The sequence below is a fragment of the Triticum urartu genome, chromosome 5, assembly GCF_003073215.2.
Source record: "Triticum urartu cultivar G1812 chromosome 5, Tu2.1, whole genome shotgun sequence".
NCBI lineage: Eukaryota > Viridiplantae > Streptophyta > Magnoliopsida > Poales > Poaceae > Triticum > Triticum urartu.
This window is the reverse complement of record NC_053026.1, coordinates 348054636-348082224: the sequence shown is the minus strand read 5'-3', so window position 1 is coordinate 348082224 and position 27589 is coordinate 348054636. Positions and strand designations below refer to the sequence as shown.

Genomic DNA, 27589 nt, shown 5'->3' with positions numbered 1-27589 from the left:
TGCCAATGATGGAGGCCGGTGTTCACCTTGTTGTTCTCTGATTCGCTGGACGTCGTCGTCGTCGGTGAGAGTGGGAAAGTGGAGGGAGGGAAGAGAGAGTGGCGAGGGAAGATAAGGATAATTATTGCCGGTGCTTCAAGAAGCAACACGACTTCTCAAGTGTGGCTCCTCGCGTCCAGCCGCCGCCGCCCATGTGCATCGCGCGGGCCTGGCTCTGAAAAAACTGCCGACTTGGACGTTCCTAACGCGCTTGGCTAGGAGCTGCTTTAAGTTTCGTGTGATATAGAACCAATAGTGAACACATGGGAACCAAATAGCCTATTTTTTTCCGGGTAGGTCCGGTTGGCCTCTATGCAGGCTACCATACACGCCCTAAGTGCGTGTAGGTGATGTTACATATTCCATAGAGAGAAAAGGAGAGCTTGGCCGATTTTATGGCAATTTCATCAGTTGTACTTGTATGTCTTCCTCTGCTTTTGAATTTAATTCTATTCATGCGCCTGTTGCTTGCTACAATAATTATTTCATGTGTATAAGTGCGAAGTTTTAGGAGACACCTTAGTTTCGGAAAACTCAGAAAAGAAATTGCCATGTTTCAAAAACACTCAAAAACAATTATGTGAAGACTTATACATGTTCACTTTAGGTCTGTAAAATTTTGTTAAAAAAATATTATGATTTGTAAGCTACACAAATGAAGCAAAATCCTGTCCCAACAAAAATAATCCGGCCCATTTTCATGTATGTATTTATCTTATCTTTGTAAGCCACATATGAAAATATATTGTTATAAAAATTCACACGTATGTAGTATACATGTGTGTACGCTACTTTAAAAAATCAATGTATAAAATCAGTATTTGAGTGCGGGGCCCATGGAGCCCGTCCTCTATTTGCACTTTTCGACGTTCTCTACCACTATAGCTAGTGGTGCCCTTAGGGCATCTCCAGCCGCGTCCACAGGAAGGCCTCCCTAAGCGTTTTTTTGCGCCGGCATCGAAAAATCGGTCTAGTCATGCCCCAGGAGGCCGATTTTCGCCGGCCTGGGCCAAAAACAGCGCCGGCGGACCCAGGCCGAACCCGGCGCGCTGGGGGGCGCCCGGGAGCGCCGGCCAAACTGTTTTGGTGCGAAATAGCCGCGGGCCCGCCGCGTCAGGGACACGGCTCTCTTCTCGCCCCTTCGTCGTCCTCATCGCCTTGTTTCCCGCGACGAATCAATGCCAAAGCTGTCGCGCTGCCGCGCCGGTCAGCCTGCGCCATTGATGCCTCACGGGCGGCGCAGTGAAGACCGGATGACGCGCGTCCCTCGCCCTCCCTCGCCCGCCACGCGTACACACGGCGGCTCGCGCACGGGCGGCGCCTCGGCCTATATAAGACGCGCCCCAACGCACTCGGCGACTCGCACTCTCTCGCCGTCGTTGTTCCTCCCTCTCCTCTCTCTCGCCGTCTCCAGTTCATCACACCCATGGCCGAGCGCTTCCCAGGCGACGGCGCGGCGACGAACGGCTTCGGCCGCCGCCATCTTCACGAGGACGAGGCTCGCCTCCTTTTCGAGGCCAAGTACCCGGTCCCGCCGGACATGCGGGTGCCCGGGGCGTGGAGGATCAGCACCGGCGGCGTGCCGGTGCCCCCGGTACCCACCGGCGCGGCGCGGCGTGCGGAGATCGCACGCATCCGCTCGTCCCTTCCGCGTGTGGCGAGGGAGGGGCCACGGTACGTCCCCGACAGCCCGCTCTGGGAGCCTTATTTCCGCCGCCGTCACGCCGAGCAGCTCGAGGCCACCAACGGCGTCGTGCCCTCCGGGAGGCTCAACACCGCCGGCCGGCGTCGGTGGTGGGGCGTGCCCGGGCGCACGTTGGAGGCCGTCCTTGAGTACATCGAGGGCGGCAACACGCCGCGCCTCGAGTACGCCGCTCCCCCGTCCTTCTCACGCCGTCGGGGAGCTCCTGGACCCCGAGGCGCATGGAGACCGGGGGGTCCTCCTCCTCGTCCGGTGGCTCCCCCTGCCTCCACCTCCGCCCCGTCAAGCCGGAGCCCCAGGGCACGCCTGTCAGCGCGTGCACCCGCAGCTCCGGCGTCCGCATCGGCGACAACGCCTCCCCCACCGGTCGCTTCGTCCTCGTCGAGCCCAAGCCGGAGCCCGGCCTCCCCGCGGAGTACGAGGAGATAGCCCGGCGTGGCTTCTCCGATGAGGACGCCCTGCGATGGGCGCGGGACGACTACCTCCGCGACGAGATGGTCCGGCAGCGCCAGGCCCTGGAGGAGATCGCCGCCCACAAGCGTGGGCGCGAGGACGAGCATGGCATCGTGGTCCTCGAGAGCGACGACGACGACGACGACGCCCCCGGACCGTCCAACCCGCCGCGCCAACCGGCGGAGGGATGCAGCAGGGACGGCGGAGGCGTCAGCGGGGACGACGACGACGACGGCGGTGACTACACGCGGTTCTACAGCCTCCTCGCCATGTAGAACCGCGTGCCCGGGCGGCGAGGCGGGCGGCGAGGGAGACGGCGGGGGTAGCCCGCGGTAGTTTTTCCTTTTTTGTAAAATATGTTTAAATTTGAACGAACTCGAACATGTTTGCGTTGTGTTTGCGCCGAATTTGAACATTTTAAAAACCCGTGGGGGGCCGCGACTGGGGGGCATCACGCCCCCAGTGCGCGGTTTAGCGCCGGTGCGCCCCCAGGGGGCGATTTTTTGCCCCTCCTGAGGGGCCAACGGCTGGAGATGCCCTTAACAACCACGCATTTTCCATTTGGACGCTGCCCACACAAGTTTAGCAAATCCAAATCAAATAGTATCTTCCTCTCAAAAAAATATGCTGCTACAAAATATATGTGAAATTCTTAATTTCAAACATAGTTAAATTTCATACTAAGATGTCATTGTGTTTAAAATTCTTGCATTATCATATGAATATTTTGAAATGGTTGTTTAATGCCCCTCCCCCGCGTCGCCCTCCTCTAGCGACACAGGGGAACCCTAGCCGCCGCCAAGTAGTCCCCTTCGCCGTCCTCTCCCGCGTCACCGCCGCTGAAGGGACAACTGGCGAAGCCGGGCCGGGCCCCATGATGGTGGCGGTTGGGCGGATCTGGTCCATCTCGTGCTCCCCCCGCACCCCCCCCCCCCCCCCCCCCCCCCCCCCCCCCCCCCCCCCCCCCGTGCACGCGCGCGCCGCCTCCTTCTCTACTTGCTCCCTCCCATGGGCTCCGACCCCCATCTCCGGCGGCATTTCCTACTCCGGATCGGCGTCCTCGGCGAACCTGCGTCGCGTCAGCCCATGGCCTCCGATGGATGGTACTTTTCCCTCACCGGCGGAGGGATCTAAATCGGGGGTGCCATCCTGCAGGGGTGCGGTTTGGCACGGCCGCAGTCACCGTTTGGCTACTGTTGACTGCGGGTCGAGGATGGGGTCCCCTTCCTGCCCTGGCTCGGCGTAATTGTGTCTCCATCAAGCAAGGCCCTTTCTTCGTTGGTTGCCCTTGTGGCTTCCAATTCTGGGCAGCGCTGCTAGGCAGTCCCTCGCCGCCGTCGATTTGGTACCGGCTGCAGATGGACTTGTAGCGGCGGTTTGTGCCGGAGCAGCACTTGCACGGCAGCTGGGTAGGCCGGCTCCGTGTGTGTGGCCCATCTCCCCCAGAGAGGCGGGTGGGGTTGGTTTTGTGGTTCCCGGAGTGGCGGCTCCGAACGTTTGGCGTGGTGGCATCCTTGCGGCGAGTGTTGTTGTGCGGTGCTGGTGTGTGACCATGGTCGTGTGGGCAACACGGCGGCTCGCTTGGGCGGCTCTATGTGTGTTGGGTGTGGCTCAGGCAGATATGTGTGTCGCTCTCGTCACCCTATGGCTACCTCGCCTCTCCGACGAGCCTTGGCTGCCGGGAAGGTGATGGATGTAGGACTTTAGGTGGTTGCTGGCGATTATCCCGGGTGAAAACTCTGCACGACAGTGTCATTGCCAGTGGCGACGACACTCTCGAGCGCCGCTTCCCCTCCTTGGAGGAGTCACTGTGGGTTGTCCTCCTCCTTGTGCTCTGGGTGAAAACCCTTGTTCCGGCTTGTCGGACTAGGCGGTGGTGACACTGTCATGCCGTTCCTTTCTTGGAGGCTCTGTCTCATGAGCAAAGATCTGATTGCTGATGGCCGAGGGTGTGGTAATGGACGTCAGTTTCTTCTGCACTTCGACAGTTTTGTAGCCTCGACGATGGTGACCTCAAGGGGTGTTAGTTTGCATTGCCGTTGTGCCCAAATTCCTCCCATGTGGTCTCGGCGTTTGTGTCCATCCAGAAGCTAGGGTGAGCGTCCTCATTGTTCGACGGTACGGCGCCCTTCGAGCCAGGGCGAGAGGCAGGTGGGCTCCTTTCGACGATGCAGCTGGATGACACTATCGCCGGTTGCCCAAGAGATGGTAGTGGCATTGCTTCATGTCAACCAGTACCTTGCTTCGGTTGGCTTGAGTGCGGTTGAGGGCCTCGTTGACTTAAAGCGGTGCTTCATTATCCCACCTTATGCTTGCTTGTACTCTTGTGGGTTTTGTTGTTCGTCCTCAACACCTATGTATCTTGCCGTCTTTGTTTTCTGTTGTTGTTGTGTGTTGTGGTGTTCGTATCGGTCATTGTAAGGGCTTCATTAATTTAAATCCGGGCGATGGCCTCCTTTTAAAAAAAGTTGTTTAATAGTATATGTAGGTTGCTCAACAGAACATGCACAAGTCTATAGCTCAAACAAGATTTACGGAATCAGGAGAAACCACGAGAATGATGATATCATTTATTGACCCCTGAATCTCACTTTGGCACAAAAAATACATACATCTACAGACATCAGGAACAGCCAGTTCTTAAATCGGTGAAGCCTGCTACAGAAAACATCCTCTTTTTTCCTTCCATACAATGACTATTAAGGAACATGTCACTTTTAATGAATCAAGCAGATGTTCTATAAACTTACATATGAATTCCTTTTCTTCTTTCTGTTGAAGCAGTTCCATTTACTCATCAAGTTGAGTGCTTCGCAATGAGTTTATCAACGTGGATGATAATATCGTCAATATTGGGACGAACTGCAGGATGTGGCTGCAGCATCCAGGTTACAAACTGGCGGAGAGTGTCAGGATAGGACGAACCCGTCTCAGTAGGCCACTTCACCTGTGCACTTTTAATGACTGTTACTAAGCTTTCGCCAGCAGATTCATCGAGCTCATAATCAAATGGTGACTTTCCATACCTATAATAAATAAGAACATGATCAGATGATCAGCAGCTTGCACTACAGAATCTATAAACTAAGTACTAGATACAATGACATGCCATGGCAGTACGGCAGTACGCCATGATGAGCTATTTGTCTTGATCCAGTTCCAGACAAAAAAAAGCCCTAAATAATGGATTCTGCAGGGATGGTCAGATTCAAGGTTTTTGAGTCGATGAGTCGCTCAGGGGCGGCGACTCTAGACTAGTCGTGACTAGTCTAGACTCATGGTCGACGAGTCGACATGCGACGAGTCGACGTGAGTTATGCAGTAGGCAGTAGGTACAATAAAATTACCATACAGAAGCACTATCCTGTATCATCTCTTTTCCTTTTGCTCTGATCTGCTCTAGACCTCTAGTGCTTCTGCTTGGTAGCTCAGGGGAGGAGCAGACCAGCAGCAGCAGCAACCATGGAAGGAGGGGAGGAGCAGACCACCAGCAGCAGCAACCAGAGGAGGGACGGAGCAGATATGCAGCAGCAACCAGGGGAGGAGGGGAGGAGCAGCAAGCCAGCAACCATGGGCGGCGGCGGTTGCCAAGGAAAGGGTTGGGTCAGGGGGGAGGGGGAACTGCTTCGATCTAGGTTTCCAGCAAGCAAGATTAGAGAAAAAAAATTGAGTCGTTCGACCCAGAAAACACGACGAGTCGTGACTAGTCGTGACTAGTCGCTCAAGTCGCTCGACTCATACCATGAGTCGAGTCGCTAGGCTGAGTCGACCCTGCCAGTGTGACTCATCGACTAGTCGCGACTAGTCGAGCGACTCGAAAACAGAGGTCAGATTTATAACTACAAGCCTTTTCACTAGCATAGAACAGGTCTACGCTGTTGCTACCATTTTTTGAAGAATTGTGTCAAATAGGCTACTTCGGGTTGTGGAAATTTTGACAAAATACAATATAAAAAGGGTTTCAAACACATGGCAGGATTTCTACGTAACTACAGCAGTATTTAACAAAGATGCTGTTTAATTACTACCTCCGTTCCAAAATAATTGAAGTTCCGGATTTCTAAGTCAAATTTGTTTAGTAAGTTTGACCAATTCTATAGAAAAATAGATTAGTAGAACACCAAATTAGTCTCATGAGATTCTTCATGAAATATGCTTTCATATTATGTGTATTTGGTATTTTGGTGTTGTAGATCTTAGTGCATCTTTCTATAGAGTTGGTCATGTTAGACTTAAACAAGTTTGACTTAGGACAAACCTAGAACTTCAATTATTTTGGAACGGAGGGAGTACCCCTTAAAAACTATTGGAAACAACATAAATGAAGTAAACCTTAATTTGATGCGAGTAGTTTTAGGCACGGGTACTAACTATCAATCCCAAAACAATTAACATCAAACGGTGAGGCCATATGACAATCATAAAGTTTCTGCATGAGAGAACTTACATCATAGCATAAAGGGTGCATCCCAAAGACCATACATCTGTCCTCTCATCAATATCGGCATGGGGCGGGCACTCCCATAATTCAGGTGCCCGGAAATGTGCAGAGCAGTGCTCTGAAGCCCATTCCTACATTAAATCAATTGCCAGTGAAAGTAAGAAGTCCAGCACTCATCATATTTACAGAAAGAAATCATAAAATAATCCATATTAGCTCCCAAATGATTTCTCATACTTGTTGCCAAACTACAGAAATGTGAACAAAAGTTCAACCATTCTATCAATTACACTAGATTGCCTTACAATCAGCACTGGCTGAACAAACTGTTAATATAAACTATATTATCCATTTCAGTTACCATCTATAAGTGTAAAGGTACCTGCAGCTGCAAAGCTTCTGCTTGTGATCTAATAGCTCTTCTTGCTGGGCGAGCACTTTCAAAGTCCATCAAGATAGCAAGATGAGGCTGTTCCTTCCTCTGAGTTATGAGGACATTGTCTGGTTTAACTCCATTGTGAGCATATGGTGGCTCAAAACTGTGCATATGCTTCAGTCCTGCACATAGCTGTAGGCAACACAAATCACATAACTAACAGGCTAATCCTCACAGAAAGTTGCTACCAGCAGCAGAAGGGGGTAAAAGAGTATAACTTACAGTTGTTACAAGCATAAGTAAATCGATTTTGCTAACATCACAGACCAACCTTAGTGATGGTACAGTCCACTTTCGCTATATACTAAATTTAGTAATATCACAAAGGAATATTGAATTAATGGAGAACATAAAAAATTATAAGGAAGATCAAACAAATACAATTCATGATCAAGAACAAGATAAAAAAATTGGGTCTCAATTTTGATATAAATAAAAACATTTGGTCTAAACTCTAAAGTGACAGAAAAAAAAGGGAAATAAGAGTAGAAGATTATGAGTCATTACGGTCATGCCTAATTGTTCCAACATGGTATGTCCAACTACCATTGCACCCCTACTGTAGTTGTCCAATAAGGATACAATATTGTATTGTACACAAGACAGCAGTAAGTATAAGTATTTACCTGGCGAAATATCTGGAGAATGGTGATTGTTGAAAGGTACTCCTTCTTTTCTTGCATGGATTTAGTTACATCCTGCAAGGTTCCATCTAAGTGAACTGGGAACAACAAGTAAGCCTCATGGTTCTGCGACCCATCTTGCACACCCTACATACATATAAGTGCAGATCTATTGGTACCAGCACAGATAGTTAAATTATTGTATTGTGATACCAATTAAAGCTGCTAAATCTCCATCAGCAGATAGTCAACCATATCTGGTTTTTTTTTGTTACCCAACATAAGCTACCAAATATTTTTTTAAAGTAAATATCACTGAGCTGGAAGATGAAAGATATAATACTACTATCATGATTTGGATGCGGGCATGATATCTATTTGTATCCAACTTACCTTGACTGCAATAATGGCATTTTCAAGAAGTGGAAGTAAATTTGGATGGCTGAATTGAGAGGACACTCGGATCTCCTGCCGAACTAGCTCCAAGTGTTGGTCGCTCTGAATAAGAACTTTCTTCAAAGCATATGTCCCATCAGCTGAAAAGAAAATCGAGGAAAATGAGATGATAAAAAGAAACAAGTGCAACAAACAATAACTGGAAAGCCAAACACAATACAACAGCCAGAGCATGATGATCCTTAAAAGATGAAGAGTCAAAAGTTATCAATAGATTAGTACTCATCAAGTAATCATGTCACTGAAATGCCGTGATATTCGTCTTAGGCCCTTTAGTAGAATATATACTAAGTCTGTTTTCTACGGATATCGTAAATCTTAGAAAGCAGTTTGATAGATTCGCTTTGAAGGGCGATATTTGGTTGACCATATGCAACTCACAGGATGCTCAAGAGGTTGACAATATTGGACCTAAGCCAAATTTAATGGAGTGGTTAGTTTAGCATGCTGCAGCAATTAGTCTTAAAATGCACTTTCCAATATGGTTCTCCAAAATTCGACAAGGCATAAATTATGCCAATAGAATAGACACGGATCAACAATTGAAAATGATTGTAACCACAGAAACTTAAGCTAGGACACGGATATGACTGTCTCTCCGAATCAAGATCATTTGGTAGATCTGTCACCGCATAGTTTGGTCGATTTGGAATTTTGGATGAGGACAAAATGTGTATAGACGAGCTCACAATGTGGGAAGCAATCCAGTAAAGTAGGAGCGAAAAACTACGCAAGTGCTGACATAATTGAGGAGACACCCATAACCTGAAGCAGGATTTTAAAGAAATGAGAAAGTTGCCGTGCCGATCTCCGTTGGTGAGGAGGGCACATCTGGATTGACCCAGTCAATGAAGAAAGAGAGGCATTTCGCCGCACGCACGCCGGATTCAAACCAGTGCATGCGTGATCTAACCGACAACACCCTCAGATCTGAGTCAGGGGGTGAAGAGAGCTAGACAAGGTGCGGACCTGAGATGTGTGACGGGTCGACGCCCTTCTTCTTGGCGAGCCCTGCGGCGCCGGGTCCCGCTCCGGCGGTGCCGTCGGAGACCGCGGCGGCGGCGACGACCTCCTTGACGAGGAAGACGGAGGAGCCTGCGGGGCCGGCGTCGCCGAGCCTGCGGAGGACGCGGAAGCGGTAGTCGTTGACCCAGATGTCGCCGCCGCCGCCGCCGACGGTGTCGTACAGCGCGTTGAGCCCGGAGAAGGAGCACCCCATGGCGGACGCGACGTCTCCCCCTCGAGCGAGCGAGCGAGCGCTTCCGGTCCGGGGCAGGAGGAGGACCGGCTTATTACGGTCGCACACGCGGCGCCCGCGCGTGTTTTGAGTGACGGGGAAATGTCTCGTCCGGGGCGGTGGCACGTCGTAGATCTGGGCTGGGCTGGTGGTGTTGGCGCTTTCGCAAGCAGATCTCGCCTAAAAAGTAGGCCGCTGCCACTATTTTAACCCGTTGAGGTCAGCGGGTCGCGCCACCCTGCGGCAGATCCCGGATGCAGAGCTGTAAAATTGGAAGGTTCCGAACGTAGAAGAAGAGCCAAGAGACAAACAACACCGAAGATCCAACAGATTATCATTTCAGATTTGCTGAAGTTTCATGTCGCTGAAAATTTCATAGATTGCGGTTGATTGTTTAATCGTCGAATTTACTCATGATTCGTGCTCGCCGAGTCGAGGAAATAATAAATGTCGGGTTTGGGCAGATCCAGCGATGCCAAATACGCGGAGAGGAGCCGATGACAACAAAAAGGAGGCAAAAAAATAATGTTCTTGATTAGAGGTTACAACGTCTCTTCCGCGGAGGCTATATGGTTTCAGTGTAGAAATTAGGGTAAGGGGTTGATGATACAACCAGATTAATGACTAGAGTATCCAAGTGCAATGACCACTCTTTCATTGAAGTTTCACAAGTAAAGAAGCGGAAGAAAAAAGAATACCTGGGCAAGACCATTATTTATGCTCGAGCGGTAATTGAGAAAGAAATGTGTGTGTGATTTAGGTGCAAATTTGAATGTGCCAAGAATGAAGCATCTATTCGGCCATATCGATTTAGTGGCTTTGCATTCATCAACTACTATACATGTCATCCCAATCATGATCATATTATTCCTTTCAACACCGACGCTTTGTGTTAAGCATGTAGGCGGTGTTGAAATAAGGTGTGTTGTCTTCCTCGTCAAGGTATTCATCAACTTTGAGTTTCTTGAACTGCCATTTTCACTCCTTATTTATCAATTCCTGACTTGAATTCATTTGCACCCTCATGACGAATCTCTTGAATCAATCTAGGGGTTTGTCTTGAAAATATCACAGTTAGGGGGTGGGGGTCAATTGATGAACAAATGCAATCCAAGAGTGCTCACGTTAATGCTTTAGTGCGTTTTCACTCAAGTGAGAACTATGAGCTTAAACGATGAGATTGACTTGTAGGGTCCAACATCACTCTTTGTCACACAATCCTAGGTCAAATAGCTCGTATATGATGACAAGATCACCACATGATTGTTGTTGGTTCTTTTCCCTTATGGCTCCTAGTAGTTATAGTGCATATCGTATCTATGTTGGGTTTAGATTCATGTTGAATGCATGATTTCATTCAAGTTCATCCAACTTGTTACTCTGATTGCTTTGATGTTTGCCATTTTTGTGTCGGTGAGTGAGGGAGTCCTGGATTAGGAGGTCTTCGGACAGCCGGACTATATCCTTTGGCCGGACTGTTAGACTATGAAGATACAAGATTGAAGACTTCGTCCCGTGTCCGGATAGGACTCTCCTTGGCGTGGAAGGCAAGCTAGACAATACGGATATGAAGATCTCCTCCCTAGTAACTGACTCTGTGTAACCCTAGCCCCCTCCGGTATCTATATAAACCGGAGGGTTTAGTCCGTAGGACAACATAAAATCATACCATAGGCTAGCTTCTAGGGTTTAGCCTCTACGATCTCGTGGTAGATCAACTCTTGTAATACTCATATCTTCAAGAACAATCAAGCAGGACGTAGGGTATTACCTCCTTCAAGAGGGCCCGAACATGGGTAAACATCGTGTCCCTTGCCTACTGTTACCATCCGCCTTAAACGCACAGTTCGGGACCCCCTACCCGAGATCCGCCAGTTTTGACACCGACATTGGTGCTTTCATTAAGAGTTCCACTGTGCCGTCACCGTAAGGCTCGATGGCTCCTTCGATCATCGGTAATGATGTGGTCCAGGGTGAGGTTTTCCTCCCCGGACAGATCTTTGTATTCGGCGGCTTCGCACCGCGGGCCAATTCGCTTGGCCATCTGGAGCAGATCGAGAGCTACGCCCCTGGCCATCAGGTTAGATTCGGAAACTTAAACTACACTGCCGACATCCGCGGAGACTTCATCTTCGACGGATTCGAGCCCGTGTCAGGTGCGCCGCACAGTCACGACGAGCACGACGTAACTCTGCCATCGGACAGTGTTCGGGAGATCACATCTGCAACTACTCCGGCCTTCAATCCGGAGCAAATTGCGCCATCCAAGGACGGAGGGATAGACCCCGCCATGGAGGCTGCAGTCTCAGTGGCGATGGAGCCGGATACTGACTTCACCCCTTACGAGAGCCGTGTCGCCGAACCACTGGATTCGTCTCCGGCCACGGACTCCGAGCCGCCTGCATCCGTGCCTATCGAATCTGACTGGGCGCCGATCATGGAGTTCACCTCCGCGGATATCTTTCAGCACTCGCCTTTCGGCGATGTGCTAAATTCATTAAGGTCTCTTTCCTTGTCAGGAGAACCTTAGCTGAACTATGTTCGGCTAGAATGGGATGCGGACGACGAAGAAATTCGCTGCCCACCCACCACCCACTCAGTAGCCACTATCGACGACTTAACCGACACGCTCAACTTCGACTCCGAAGACATCGACGGCATGGACGAAGATGCAGGAGGCGAACAGGAACCAGCGCCCACAGGGCGCCGGACAACCACTTCATCACATGACATATACATGGTGGATACACCCAAAGAAGGCAATGGCGAAGAGACAGCGAAGGATGGCCCCTCCAAGAAGCAACCCAAGCGCCGACGTCAGCGGCGCCGCACTAAGTCCCGCCATAGCAAAAACAGCGATAACTGCGCAAGAGAAAATAACACTCCAGTCGACTCCAGAGGAAACGCCAACCACATTGCCCCGGCGACAGAGCACGATGAAGCTGCAAGCGGTGAACATAGTACGGATCCGACGTCCGAACACGGCGACACCAAGGATAAACCTCATCAAACCCCCTCCGGGGAGGAAAACAGTCCGGACGAAGATGCACAGATCATCCCGGAAACGCACTTGGAGCAAGAGAACCTCCGCAGAAGGCTTATTGCCACAGCGAGGAGTTTGAAGAAGCAGAAGCAAAGGCTTAAGGCCGCACAAAATACACTCAACAACAAGTGGAACAAAGTGCTCGACAACGAAGCAAAGTATGGTGGAAGTTACCGCACAAAGAGCTATCCAAAGCGCAAGCTATTACCTAAATTCGACGACGAGGCCTTAGAGCCCACACAGCCAAAAAATGAAACGGCCAACCGGTCAGATCAACCACCCTGTGACCGCGTTATAGCGGCTAACAAGGTCACAGATAAGTCAACACACGATCTACGTGAGGACTTGCGCCAAAAATCTGGTACGACCAGATCCATTTATGGATCTCGAAAGCGCGCTCTGGCACAAAATTAAAACCGAATACTACAACCGTCCGAACGCCATGGTACATCCAAGTATAGGGGTGCCGCACACCCCCTATGTTTCATCGATGAGGTGATGGACCACGAATTCCCAGAAGGATTCAAACTAGTGAACATAGAGGCGTACGACGGGACCACAGACCCTGGCGTCTGGATTGAGGACTTTATCCTCCATATCCATATGGCTCGCGGAGACGATCTCCATGCCGTTAAATACTTGCCCCTCAAGCTTAAAGGACCAGCTCGGCACTGGCTGAAAAGCCTCCCTGAAAACTCAATTGGAAGTTGGGAGGAGGTCGAGGATGCTTTTCGGGCTAATTTTCAAGGGACCAACGTCCGACCTCCGGATGCAGACGATTTAAGTCATATAATTCAACAGTCCGGAGAGTCCGCCCGAAAGCTTTGGAACAAGTTTCTCACCAAGAAGAACAAAATCGTCGACTGTCCGGACGCCGAAGCCTTAGCAGCTTTCAAACACAGCGTCCGAGATGAATGGCTCGCCATGTTGGAAATATGCCCTAGAGGCAATAATAAAATGATTATTATATTTCCTTGTTCATGATAATTGTCTATTATTCATGCTATAATTGTATTATCCGGAAATCGTAATACATGTGTGAATACATAGACCACAACACGTCCCTAGTGAGCCTCTAGTTGACTAGCTCGTTGATCAAAGGATAGTCATGGTTTCCTGACTATGGACATTAGATGTCATTGATAACGGGATCACATCATTAGGAGAATGATGTGATGGACAAGACCCAATCCTAAGCTTAGCTCAAAGATCGTGTAGTTCGTTTGCTGTAGCTTTTCTGAATGTCAAGTATCATTTCCTTACACCATGAGATTGTGCAACTCCCGGATACCGTAGGAGTACCTTGGGTGTGCCAAACGTCACAACGTAACTGGGTGACTATACAGGTACATTACAGGTATCTCCGAAAGTGTCTGTTGGGTTGGCACGAATCGAGACTGGGATTTGTCACTCCGTATGACGGAGAGGTATCTCTGGGCCCACTCGGTAATGCATCGTCATAATGAGCTCAATGTGATCAAGTGGTTGATCGTGGGATCATGCATTACGGTACGAGTAAAGTGAGTTGCCAGTAACAAGACTGAACAAGGTATTGGGATACCGACGATCGAGTCTCGAACAAGTAACGTACCGATTGACAGAGGGAATTGTATACGGGATTGATTAAGTCCTCGACATCATGGTTCATCCGATGAGATCATCGAGGAGCATGTGGGAGCCAACATGGGTATCCAGATCCCGCTGTTGGTTATTGACCGGAGAGGCGTCTCGGTCATGTCTGCATGTCTCTCGAACCCGTAGGGTCTACACACTTAAGGTTCGATGACGCTAGGGTTGTAGAGATATTAGTATGCAGTAACCCGAAAGTTGTTCGGAGTCCCGGATGAGATCCTGGACGTCACGAGGAGTTCCGGAATGGTCCGGAGGTAAAGATTTATATATAGGAAGTCCAATTTCGGCCAGCGGGAAGGTTCGGGGGTTACCGGTATTGTACCGGGACCACCGGAAGGGTCCTGGGGGTCCACCGGATGGGGCCACCTATCCCGGAGGGCCCCATGGGCTGAAGTGGCGTGGGAACCAGCCCCTGATGGGCTGGTGCGCCCCACCCAAGGGCCCAAGGCACCTAGGGTTGGAAACCCTAGGGGCCGTTGCCCCCCCGAGGGGGCGTGCGCCCCCCTGGTTGGAAACCCTAAGGGGGGCGTTGCCCCCAGGGGCCGCCCCCCCTTTTAGATGGGATCTCCAAGGGGGCATGCGCCCCCCTAGCCCCTATATATAGTGGAAGGGAGGGAGGGCAACCGCACCTTTGCTCTTGGCGCCTCCCTCTCCCTCCGTAACACCTCTCCTCCCCGCTTGTGCTTGGCGAAGCCCTACCGGGATCCTGCTGCATCCACCACCATGCCGTCGTGCTGCTGGATCTTCATCAACCTCTCCTTTCCCCTTGCTGGATCAAGAAGGAGGAGACGTCTTCCCAACCGTACATGTGTTGAACACGGAGGTGATGTCCGTTCGGCACTTGGTCATCGGTGATTTGGATCACGACGAGTACGACTCTATCATCCCCGTTCACTTGAACGCTTCCGCTCGCGATCTACAAGGGTATGTAGATGCACTCCTATTCCCCTCGTTGCTAGAATACTCCATAGATTGATCTTGGTGATGCGTAGAATTTTTTTTAATTTCTGCTACGATCCCCAACAGTGGCATCATGAGCTAGGTCTATGCGTAGTTACTATGCACGAGTAGAACACAAAGTAGTTGTGGGCGTCGATATTGTCAATTTGCTTGCCGTTACTAGTCTTATCTTGATTCGGCGGCATCATGGGATGAAGCGGCCCAGACCAACCTTACACGCACGCTTACGTGAGACCGGTTCCACCGACTGACATGCACTAGTTGCATAAGGTGGCTGGCGGGTGTCTGTCTCTCCCACTTTAGTCGGATCGGATTCGATGAACAGGGTCCTTATGAAGGGTAAATAGAAATTGGCAATTCACGTTGTGGTTTTGGCGTAGGTAAGAAACGTTCTTGCTAGAAACCTATAGCAGCCACGTAAAAACTTGCAACAACAATTAGAGGACGTCTAACTTGTTTTTGCAGCAAGTGTTTTGTGATGTGATATGGCCAAAGGTTGTGATGAATGATGAATGATATATGTGATGTATGAGATTGATCATGTTCTTGTAATAGGAATCACGACTTGCATGTCGATGAGTATGACAACCGGCAGGAGCCATAGGAGTTGTTTTATTTATTTATGACCTGTGTGTCAACATAAACGTCATGTAATTACTTTACTTTATTGCTAAAGCGTTAGCCATAGTAGTAGAAGTAATAGATGACGAGACAACTTCAAGAAGACACGATGATGGAGATCATGGTGTCATGCCGGTGACAACGATGATCATGGAGCCCCGAAAATGGAGATCAAAGGAGCAAATGATATTGGCCATATCATGTCACTATTTGATTGCATGTGATGTTTATCATGTTTTACATCTTATTTGCTTAGAACGACGGTAGCTTAAATAAGACGACCCCTCGTAATAATTTCAAGAAAGTGTTCCCCCTAACTGTGCACTGTTGTGAAGGTTCGTTGTTTCGAAGCACCACGTGATGATCGGGTGTGATAGATTCTAACGTTCGAATACAACGGGTGTAAGACAGGTTTACACACTCAATACACTTAGGTTGACTTGATGAGCCTAGCATGTACAGACATGGCCTCGGAACACAGAAGACCGAAAGGTCGAGCATGAGTCGTATAGAAGATACGATCAACATGAAGATGTTCACCGATGTTGACTAGTCCGTCTCACGTGATGATCGGACACGGCCTAGTTAACTCGGATCATGTTATACTTAGATAAACTGGAGGGATGTCTATCTGAGTGGGAGTTCATTTAATAATTTGATTAGATGAACTTAATTATCATGAACTTAGTCTAAAATCTTTACAATATGTCTTATAGATCAAATGGCCCACGTTGTCCTCAACTTCAACGCATTCCTAGAGAAAACCAAGCTGAAAGACGATGGCAGCAACTATACGGACTGGGTCCGGAACCTGAGGATCATCCTCATAGCTGCCAAGAAAGATTATGTCCTAGAAGCACCGCTAGGTGACGCACCCGTCCCACAGAACCAAGACGTTATGAACGCTTGGCAGACACGTGCTGATGATTACTCCCTCATTCAGTGCAGCATGCTTTACAGCTTAGAACCGGGGCTCCAAAAGCGTTTTGAGAGACACGAAGCATATGAAATGTTCGAAGAGCTGAAAATGGTTTTTCAAGCTCATGCCTGGGTCGAGAGATATGAAGTCTCCGACAAGTTCTTCAGCTGTAAGATGGAGGAAAATAGTTCTGTCAGCGAGCACAGACTCAAAATGTCTGGGTTGCATAACCGCTTGACTCAACTGGGAGTTAATCTCCCGGATGACGCGGTCATTGACAGAATCCTTCAGTCGCTTCCACCGAGCTACAAGAGCTTTGTGATGAACTTCAATATGCAGGGGATGGAAAAGACCATTCCTGAAGTATTTGCAATGCTGAAATCAGCAGAGGTAGAAGTCAAAAAGGAACATCAAGTGTTGATGGTGAATAAAACCACTAAGTTCAAGAAAGGCAAGGGCAAGAAGAACTTCAAGAAGGACGGCAAGGGAGTTGCCGCGCCCGGTAAGCAAGCTGCCGGGAAGAAGCCAAAGAATGGACCCAAGCCCAAGACTGAGTGTTTTTATTGCAAGGGAAGTGGTCACTGGAAGCGAAACTGCCTCAAATACTTAGCGGACAAGAAGGCCGGCATCATGAAAGGTATATGTGATATACATGTAATTGATGTGTACCTTACCAGTACCCGTAGTAGCTCCTGGGTATTTGATACCGGTGCGGTTGCTCACATTTGTAACTCAAAGCAGGAGCTGCGAAATAAGCGGAGACTGGCGAAGGACGAGGTGACGATGCGCGTCGGGAATGGTTCCAAGGTCGATGTGATCGCCGTCGGCACGCTACCTCTACATTTACCTACGGGATTAGTTTTAAACCTCAATAATTGTTATTTAGTGCCAGCTTTGAGCATGAACATTGTATCAGGATCTCGTTTAATTCGAGATGGCTACTCATTTAAATCTGAGAATAATGGTTGTTCTATTTATATGAGAGATATGTTTTATGGTCATGCTCCGATGGTGAATGGTTTATTCTTAATGAATCTCGAGCGTAATGCTACACATATTCATAGTGTGAATACCAAAAGATGTAAGGTTGATAATGATAGTCCCACATACTTGTGGCACTGCCGCCTTGGTCACATAGGTGTCAAACGCATGAAGAAGCTCCATGCAGATGGACTTTTAGAGTCTCTTGATTACGAATCATTTGACACGTGCGAACCATGCCTCATGGGTAAAATGACCATGACTCCATTCTCAGGAACAATGGAGCGAGCAGCCAACTTATTGGAAATCATACATACTGATATGTGCGGTCCAATGAGTGTTAAGGCTCGCGGTGGCTATCGTTATGTTCTCACCCTCACTGATGACTTGAGTAGATATGGGTATGTCTACTTAATGAAACACAAGTCTGAGACCTTTGAAAAGTTCAAGGAATTTTAGAGTGAGGCTGAGAATCAACGTGACAGGAAAATCAAGTTCTTGCGATCAGATCGTGGGGGAGAATACTTGAGTCACAAATTTGGCACACACTTAAGAAAATGTGGAATAGTTTCACAACTAACGCCGCCTGGAACACCTCAGCGTAATGGTGTGTCCGAACGTCGTAATCGCACTCTATTAGATATGGTGCGATCTATGATGTATCTTACTGATTTACCGCTATCATTTTGGGGCTATGCTTTAGAGACTGTCGCATTCACTTTAAATAGGGCTCCGTCGAAATCCGTTGAGACGACACCGTATGAATTATGGTTTGGGAAGAAACCTAAGCTGTTGTTTCTAAAAGTTTGGGGATGCGATGCTTATGTCAAGAAACTTCAACCTGAAAAGCTCGAACCCAAGTCGGAAAAATGCGTCTTCATAGGATACCCTAAAGAAATTGTTGGGTATACCTTCTACCTCAGATCCGAAGGCAAGATCTTCATTGCCAAGAATGGATCCTTTCTAGAGAAGGAGTTTCTCTCGAAAGAGGTAAGTGGGAGGAAAGTAGAGCTTGATGAAGTACTGCCTCTTGAAGCAGAGAGTAGCGCAGCTCAGGAAAATGTTCCTATGGTGCCTGCATCGATTAGAGAGGAAGTTAATGATGATGATCAAGATACTTCGGATCAAGCTCCTACTGAACTTCGTAGGTCCACAAAGACACGTTCCGCACCAAAGTGGTACGGCAACCCTGTCTTGGAAATCATGTTGTTAGACAGCGGTGAACCTTCGAACTATGAAGAAGCGATGGCGGGCCCAGATTCCGACAAATGGCTAGAAGCCATGAAATCCGAGATAGAATCCATGTATGAAAACAAAGTATGGACTTTGACTGACTTGCCCGAAGATCGGCGAGCCATAGAAAATAAATGGATCTTTAAGAAGAAGACAGACGCGGATGGTAATGTGACCATCTATAAGGCTCGACTTGTCGCTAAGGGTTATCGACAAGTTCAAGGGGTTGACTACGATGAGACTTTCTCACCCGTAGCGAAGCTGAAGTCCGTCCGAATCATGTTAGCAATTGCCGCATTCTATGATTATGAGATATGGCAAATGGACGTCAAAACGGCATTCCTTAACGGCTTTCTTAAGGAAGAATTGTATATGATGCAGCTGGAAGGTTTTGTCGATCCTAAGAATGCTAACAAGGTGTGCAAGATCCAACGCTCAATCTATGGGCTGGTGCAAGCATCTCAGAGTTGGAACATTCGCTTTGATGAGATGATCAAAGCGTTTGGGTTTATGCAGACTTATGGAGAAGTCTGCGTTTACAAGAAAGTGAGTGGGAGCTCTGTAGCATTTCTCATATTATATGTGGATGACATACTGTTGATGGGAAATGATATAGAATTCTTGGAAAGCATAAAGGCCTATTTGAACAAGTGTTTTTCAATGAAGGACCTTGGAGAAGCTGCTTATATATTAGGCATCAAGATCTATAGAGATAGATCGAGACGCCTCATCGGTCTTTCACAAAGTACGTACCTTGACAAGATATTGAAGAAGTTCAATATGGATCAGTCCAAGAAGGGGTTCTTGCCTGTATTGCAAGGTGTGCGATTGAGCACGGCTCAATGCCCGACCACGGCAGAAGATATAGAAGAGATGAGTGTCATCCCCTATGCCTCAGCCGTAGGGTCTATTATGTATGCCATGCTGTGTACCAGACCTGATGTAAACCTTGCCGTAAGTTTGGTAGGTAGGTACCAAAGTAATCCCGGCAAGGAACACTGGAAAGCGGTCAAAAACATCCTGAAGTACCTGAAAAGGACCAAGGATATGTTTCTCGTTTATGGAGGTGGCGAAGAGCTCGTCGTAAAGGGTTACATCGACGCTAGCTTCGACACAGATCTGGATGACTCTAAGTCACAAACCGGATACGTGTATATTTTGAATGGTGGGGCAGTAAGCTGGTGCAGTTGCAAGCAAAGCGTCGTGGCGGGATCTACATGTGAAGCAGAATACATGGCAGCCTCGGAGGCAGCACAAGAAGCAATCTGGGTGAAGGAGTTCATCACCGACCTAGGAGTCATACCCAATGTGTCGGGGCCGATGACTCTCTTCTGTGACAACACTGGAGCTATTGCCCTTGCCAAGGGGCCCAGGTTTCACAGGAAGACCAGGCATATCAAGCGTCGCTTCAACTCCATTCGTGAAAGTGTTCAAAATGGAGACATAGAAATTTGTAAAGTACATACGGACCTGAATGTAGCAGATCCGTTGACTAAACCTCTCCCTAGAGCAAAACATGATCAACACCAGAATTCCATGGGTGTTCGATTCATCACAATGTAACTAGATGATTGACTCTAGTGCAAGTGGGAGACTGTTGGAAATTCCATGGACCAAGAGATTCCATGGACCAAGAAGAACAAAATCGTCGACTGTCCGGACGCCGAAGCCTTAGCAGCTTTCAAACACAGCGTCCGAGATGAATGGCTCGCCATGTTGGAAATATGCCCTAGAGGCAATAATAAAATGATTATTATATTTCCTTGTTCATGATAATTGTCTATTATTCATGCTATAATTGTATTATCCGAAAATCGTAATACATGTGTGAATACATAGACCACAACACGTCCCTAGTGAGCCTCTAGTTGACTAGCTCGTTGATCAAAGGATAGTCATGGTTTCCTGACTATGGACATTAGATGTCATTGATAACGGGATCACATCATTAGGAGAATGATGTGATGGACAAGACCCAATCCTAAGCTAAGCTCAAAGATCGTGTAGTTCGTTTGCTGTAGCTTTTCTGAATGTCAAGTATCATTTCCTTAGACCATGAGATTGTGCAACTCCCGGATACCGTAGGAGTACCTTGGGTGTGCCAAATGTCACAACGTAACTGGGTGACTATACAGGTACATTACAGGTATCTCCGAAAGTGTCTGTTGGGTTGGCACGAATCGAGACTGGGATGTGTCACTCCGTATGACGGAGAGGTATCTCTGGGCCCACTCGGTAATGCATCGTCATAATGAGCTCAATGTGATCAAGTGGTTGATCGCGGGATCATGCATTACGGTATGAGTAAAGTGAGTTGCCAGTAATGAGACTGAACAAGGTATTGGGATACCGACGATCGAGTCTCGGACAAGTAACGTACCGATTGACAAAGGGAATTGTATACGGGATTGATTAAGTCCTCGACATCATGGTTCATCCGATGAGATCATCGAGGAGCATGTGGGAGCCAACATGGGTATCCAGATCCCGCTGTTGGTTATTGACCGGAGAGGCGTCTCGGTCATGTCTGCATGTCTCTCGATCCCGTAGGGTCTACACACTTAAGGTTCGATGACGCTAGGGTTGTAGAGATATTAGTATGCAGTAACCCGAAAGTTGTTCGGAGTCCCGGATGAGATCCTGGATGTCACGAGGAGTTCCGGAATGGTCCGGAGGTAAAGATTTATATATAGGAAGTCCAGTTTCGGCCTGCGGGAAGGTTCGGGGGTTACTGGTATTGTACCGGGACCACCGGAAGGGTCCTGGGGGTCCACCGGATGGGGCCACCTATCCCGGAGGGCCCCATGGGCTGAAGTGGCGTGGGAACCAGCCCCTGATGGGCTGGTGCGCCCCACCCAAGGGCCCAAGGCGCCTAGGGTTGGAAACCCTAGGGGCCGTTGCCCCCCCCCCGAGGGGGCATGCGCCCCCCTGGTTGGAAACCCTAAGGGGGGCGTTGCCCCCAGGGGCCGCCGCCCCCCCTTTTAGATGGGATCTCCAAGGGGGCATGCGCCCCCTAGCCCCTATATAGAGTGGAAGGGAGGGAGGGCAGCCGCACCTTTGCTCTTGGCGCCTCCCTCTCCCTCCGTAACACCTCTCCTCCCCGCTTGTGCTTGGCGAAGCCCTGCCGGGATCCTGCTGCATCCACCACCACACCGTCGTGCTGCTGGATCTTCATCAACCTCTCCTTTCCCCTTGCTGGATCAAGAAGGAGGAGACGTCTTCCCAACCGTACATGTGTTGAATGCGGAGGTGCTGTCCGTTCGGCACTTGGTCATCGGTGATTTGGATCACGACGAGTACGACTCTATCATCCCCGTTCACTTGAACTCTTCCGCTCGCGATCTACAAGGGTATGTAGATGCACTCCTATTCCCCTCGTTGCTAGAATACTCCATAGATTGATCTTGGTGATGCGTAGAATTTTTTTTAATTTCTGCTACGATCCCCAACAGTGGCATCATGAGCTAGGTCTATGCGTAGTTACTATGCACGAGTAGAACACAAAGTAGTTGTGGGCATCGATATTGTCAATTTTCTTGCCGTTACTAGTCTTATCTTGATTCGGCGGCATCGTGGGATGAAGCGGCCCGGACCAACCTTACATGTACGCTTACGTAAGACCGGTTCCACCGACTAACATGCACTAGTTGCATAAGGTGGCTGGCGGGTGTTTGTCTCTCCCACTTTAGTCGGATCGGATTCGATGAACAGGGTCCTTATGAAGGGTAAATAGAAATTGGCAATTCACGTTGTGGTTTTGGCGTAGGTAAGAAACGTTCTTGCTAGAAACCTATAGCAGCCACGTAAAAACTTGCAACAACAATTAGAGGACGTCTAACTTGTTTTTGCAGCAAGTGTTTTGTGATGTGATATGGCCAAAGGTTGTGATGAATGATGAATGATATATGTGATGTATGAGATTGATCATGTTCTTGTAATAGGAATCACGACTTGCATGTCGATGAGTATGACAACCGGCAGGAGCCATAGGAGTTGTTTTATTTATTTATGACCTGTGTGTCAACATAAACGTCATGTAATTACTTTACTTTATTGCTAAAGCGTTAGCCATAGTAGTAGAAGTAATAGATGACGAGACAACTTCAAGAAGACACGATGATGGAGATCATGGTGTCATGCCGGTGACAACGATGATCATGGAGCCCCGAAAATGGAGATCAAAGGAGCAAATGATATTGGCCATATCATGTCACTATTTGATTGCATGTGATGTTTATCATGTTTTACATCTTATTTGCTTAGAACGACGGTAGCTTAAATAAGACGACCCCTCGTAATAATTTCAAGAAAGTGTTCCCCCTAACTGTGCACTGTTGCGAAGGTTCATTGTTTCGAAGCACCACGTGATGATCGGGTGTGATAGATTCTAACGTTCGAATACAACGGGTGTAAGACAGGTTTACACACGCAATACACTTAGGTTGACTTGATGAGCCTAGCATGTACAGACATGGCCTCGGAACACAGAAGACCGAAAGGTCGAGCATGAGTCGTATAGAAGATACGATCAACATGAAGATGTTCACCGATGTTGACTAGTCCGTCTCACGTGATGATCGGACACGGCCTAGTTAACTCGGATCATGTTATACTTAGATGACTAGAGGGATGTCTATCTGAGTGGGAGTTCATTTAATAATTTGATTAGATGAACTTAATTATTATGAACTTAGTCTAAAATCGGTATCCAGATCATCGAGGAGCATGTGGGAGACAACATGGGTATCCAGATCCTGCTATTGGTTATTGACTGGAGAGGCGTCTCGGTCATGTCTGCGTGTCTCCCGAACCCGTAGGGTCTACACACTTAAGGTTTGATGACGCTAGGGTTGTAGAGATATTAGTATGCAGTAACCCGAAAGTTGTTTGGAGTCCCGGATGAGATCCCGGACATCATGAGGAGTTCCGGAATGGTCCGGAGGTAAAGATTTATATATAGGAAGTCCAGTTTTGGCCAGCGGGAAGGTTTCGGGGGTTACCGGTATTGTACCGGGACCACCGGAAGGGTCCCGGGGGTCTACCGGATGGGGCCACCTATCCCGGGTGGCCCCATGGGCTGAAGTGGTGTGGGAACCAGCCCCTGATGGGCTGGTGCGCCCCACCCAAGGGCCCAAGGCGCCTAGGGTTGGAAACCCTAGGGGGCCGTTGCCCCCCCGAGGGGGCATGCACCCCCTAGCCCCTATATATAGTGGAAGGGAGGGAGGGCAGCCGCACCTTTGCTCTTGGCGCCTCCCTCTCCCTCCGTAACACCTCTCCTCCCCGCTTGTGCTTGGAGAAGCCCTGTCGGGATCCTGCTGCATCCACCACCACGCCGTCGTGCTGCTGGATCTTCATCAACCTCTCCTTCCCCCTTGCTCGATCAAGAAGGAGGAGACGTCTTCCCAACCGTACATGTGTTTAACACGGAGGTGTTGTCCGTTCGGCACTTGGTCATCGGTGATTTGGATCACGGCGAGTACGACTCTATCATCCCCGTTCACTTGAACGCTTCCGCTCGCGATCTACAAGGGTATGTAGATGCACTCCTATTCCCCTCGTTGCTAGAATACTCCATAGATTGATCTTGGTGATGCGTAGATTTTTTTTTAATTTCTGCTATGATCCCCAACACGCCAGACACCTCGGCCAAGAAAAACTGAGAATAATGGCAGCTCTAACAAGTCTCATGACCCGCTTTTGCGTGGGCGAAAACAGCTGGTTAGCCTGCAGTAGCACGAGCGACCCAAGCACATCCGAAGTCAGGGATGGCAATGGAAAACCACGACGCAATAAAAGCAAGCGTCGAAATAAAGAAGATAGCCCAGATAATACGGCGGTAAACGCCGGATTCAGGGGCTCTCGACCAGGTCAGCGGAAAAAGCCTTTCAAAGGCAGCAGAGACAGACCGTCTGGCCTAAACAAGATTCTTGACAAACTATGTCAGATTCATGGCACCCCCGATAAACATGCAAATCACACCCACAGAGAATGCTGGTTCTTCAAGCAGGCCGGTAAGCTAAACGCCGAACACAAGGGGGGGAGACACCAAGCGAAGACGAGGACGAGCCTCGCCAGCAAAGCACTGGAGGACAGAAAAAATTCCCACCAGAGGTTAAAACAGTCAACATGATCCATGTGACGAAGATGAGAAGCAAACATGCACTCCGAGACACACGCGCCATAGAGCCCATCACCCCTAGGTTCAACCCCTGGTTGGCCTGCCCGATCACTTTTGATCACGAGGATCATGCGACAAGCATCCGGCACGAAGGATTGGCTGCCTTGGTGTTAGACCCAATAATAAACGGATACCATCTCACACGAGTCCTCGTGGATGGCGACAGTGGTGTAGCGACCAGACCTCAAACAGTCTGATCTCTGTGCTCCGGTGTCATCCCTGGATCAGCAATGCCGACACCACACAGTACTCGGAGGATTTATAGCAGAGTAGCAATCACACACTTATTACATCGAGTGTATCATAAGAGAACTTATTACAGTAAATATGGCTTAAGCCATCTAATAACGATAACAGCGGAAGGCTTGGAGGATAAGTGAGTCCATCAACTCCAACGGCATCACTGAGTATAGAACCATGACCTAAAAACTCCTTAATCGTCGTCTGAAAAGTCTGCAACATTAACGTTGCAGCCCGAAACGGGTCAGCACATGAAATATGCTGGCAATGTAACACATAGAGAGTAATGGAATGAAACAGCTATACTATATGCATATTTGGCTGGTGGAAAGCTCTATGGTTACAGTTTTGCGTAAAGCCAATTTTTCCCTACTTCAAAGGAATAACTTTAATTACTAACATGGTAGTTGTTAAACATTGAGAATGGTTGACAGCATTCTCAATCCCAATTAAGCATCATCTTTAACATAACCCAACAAAATTAATTTAGAGTAACATGTTGAGATTCACATGATAATCTAGGTACTAGATACTCAAGATGTCCATACCAGGTGCTAGATACTCAAGATTCACATGATAATCCAATTCTGCTGAGCTCCTGAATTGTACTTCCCTTGTCCATACTTCCTCTTGCGATTCTCAATTTGCCGTTGCTTCCCTTCAATCATAAGAGCACGATCTACCAACTCCTGGTAGTTGTTGAAGGTTGCTACCATCAACTGCATGCTCAACTCATCATTCACTCCTTCCAGAAACTTCTCCTGCTTAGCTGCATCCATAGCAACGTCATCTGGGGCATAACGTGCTAACTTACTAAAGTCCTCCACATACTGGCCAACTGTCCGTCCTCCTTGGCGCAAGTTGCCAAACTCCCGCTTCTTCATGGCCATAGCTCCTGCTGAAACATGGGCAGTACGAGAAGCCTGCTGAAACTGGTCCCATGTGACAGTGTCAACTGGGAAAGTGGCTGTGAAATTTTCCCACCATGATGTTGCGGGTCCTTCTAGCTGATGTGCGGCAAACTTCACCTTCTCCGCATCTGTGCATCCTGCTGTGGTTAACTCCCTAGCTGTCTTGCGGAGCCAATCATCTGCTACTATCGGCTCGGTGCTACTGGAAAACACCGGCGGATTCAACCTAAGAAAACGGGCTAAATGGTCAACAGGTGGTGGTGGTGGTGGGTTGTTGTTGTTGTTCCCCTGATTCTGATTTTGGACTAGCAACTGCATCAATGTGTTCTGCTGCTGGATCAACTGGGTGAGCTCCGGTGGAAAGGTAAATCCGGGGTCACATCTCGGAGGCATCTGAGGGTTTAGAAAAGATGAGATGTAAGAATAGAGGGGGGTCTAAAGAGAAAACACTACCCATATGCACATGAGGCAAAAGCAAACAATTCACTTCAATCAATCAAACAAGGGCATACAATCGATCTAACTATCACAAAAGTGCTCGGACTACTATATTTACATGGTGGACTACTACTACTACTGATGAGGTGGTCTACTAGAAATATTCTTCAGTTGCAGACTCCATGATATCTGCTCCAGCTTCATCAACATAGTCATCATCGCTACTATCTGGTTCCGAGTCGGTGCCGTCGATGATGATGTAGTCTTCCGGGCTAATCTCCTGGGGTTCTTCGTCTTCATCTACTGGCGTAGGGCCTCCCATAAATATTCCAATCTTCTTGATCAGGTTGTCATTCTTCTCCACCAATACTTCAATTTCCTCTTCATAATCTTCACGTGTAGCCTTGAGTTCTTCCTCCAGTTCCTTGATTCTAGTCTTAGCCTTCTTCAGATCTATCATGTCGGCGCACATCTGGTTCTCTTGTCGTCGAATGTGCTGGTTTAACTCCTGGATAAAAGCTGTGATTGATCTATCCTTCCTGGTGCTGATCATCTCCTAGTGCTCATCTCGGCGCCCACAAATCTGGTAGATAGTATCCTTGAGATCCTTGCGGTAGACTTCTCCAATGCGTCCCATGGCGATGTGAGCTGCCATGCTCTTTCCTAGACTCCAAGTTGGTGCATCAAAAGAAAACTCTATGGGCTCAGTGACTGGCATGAACGTCCTTCCTGGAACTTGAACTTGAATCATCCAGCGCTCTTCTTCAGGTAAAGTGGCGTTGTAGGTTCCGGTGAAGCTTGGTACTCATATATTCAGGTATCTAGTGACTTCCTTCAAGTGACATCCAAAGGGTGTATCTTCATCCGGTTGCGTGAACTTGTTCCTTGCATCCGCCATCTTAAAGAGTAGAAAATATGAGAGGTCAGAAGAGAAGAGAGTGAATAGTGATCTAGGTCTTTTAGCTTAGTGGTCGTGTCCTACAGTCAGCGTGTGCTCTAATACCATCTCTGCAGCGACCAGACCTCAAACAGTTTGATCTCTGTGC

The 27589-nt window shown here is 48.5% G+C and overlaps 1 protein-coding gene across 1 annotated transcript; it reads right to left on the bottom strand.

Moving 5' to 3' along the window:
• Window positions 1-4741: 4741 nt before the first annotated feature.
• On the bottom strand, window positions 4742-9536 carry LOC125508951 (serine/threonine-protein kinase 16). Its single transcript, XM_048673770.1, has 6 exons — window positions 9120-9536; window positions 8088-8230; window positions 7698-7841; window positions 7018-7203; window positions 6642-6766; window positions 4742-5220 (listed from the first exon to the last, which is right to left on the bottom strand). The coding sequence occupies exons 1-6, from the start codon at window positions 9367-9369 to the stop codon at window positions 4992-4994; spliced, it is 1077 nt and encodes a 358-aa protein (XP_048529727.1). The 5' UTR covers window positions 9370-9536; the 3' UTR covers window positions 4742-4991.
• Between the last annotated feature and the right edge of the window lie 18053 nt (window positions 9537-27589).

What these genes read in the sequence shown, in the direction of transcription:
- LOC125508951 (XM_048673770.1), bottom strand. Translation starts at nt 9,369, where the DNA reads ATGGGGTGCTCCTTCTCCGGGCTCAACGCGCTGTACGACACCGTCGGC. An exon ending in TTCTCCAGATATTTCGCCAG is followed by an intron (nt 7,204 to 7,697) that starts GTAAATACTTAT and finishes TGTTGCCTACAG; the next exon opens with CTATGTGCAGGACTGAAGCA. An exon ending in TGCACCCTTTATGCTATGAT is followed by an intron (nt 5,221 to 6,641) that starts GTAAGTTCTCTC and finishes TATTTATTATAG; the next exon opens with GTATGGAAAGTCACCATTTG.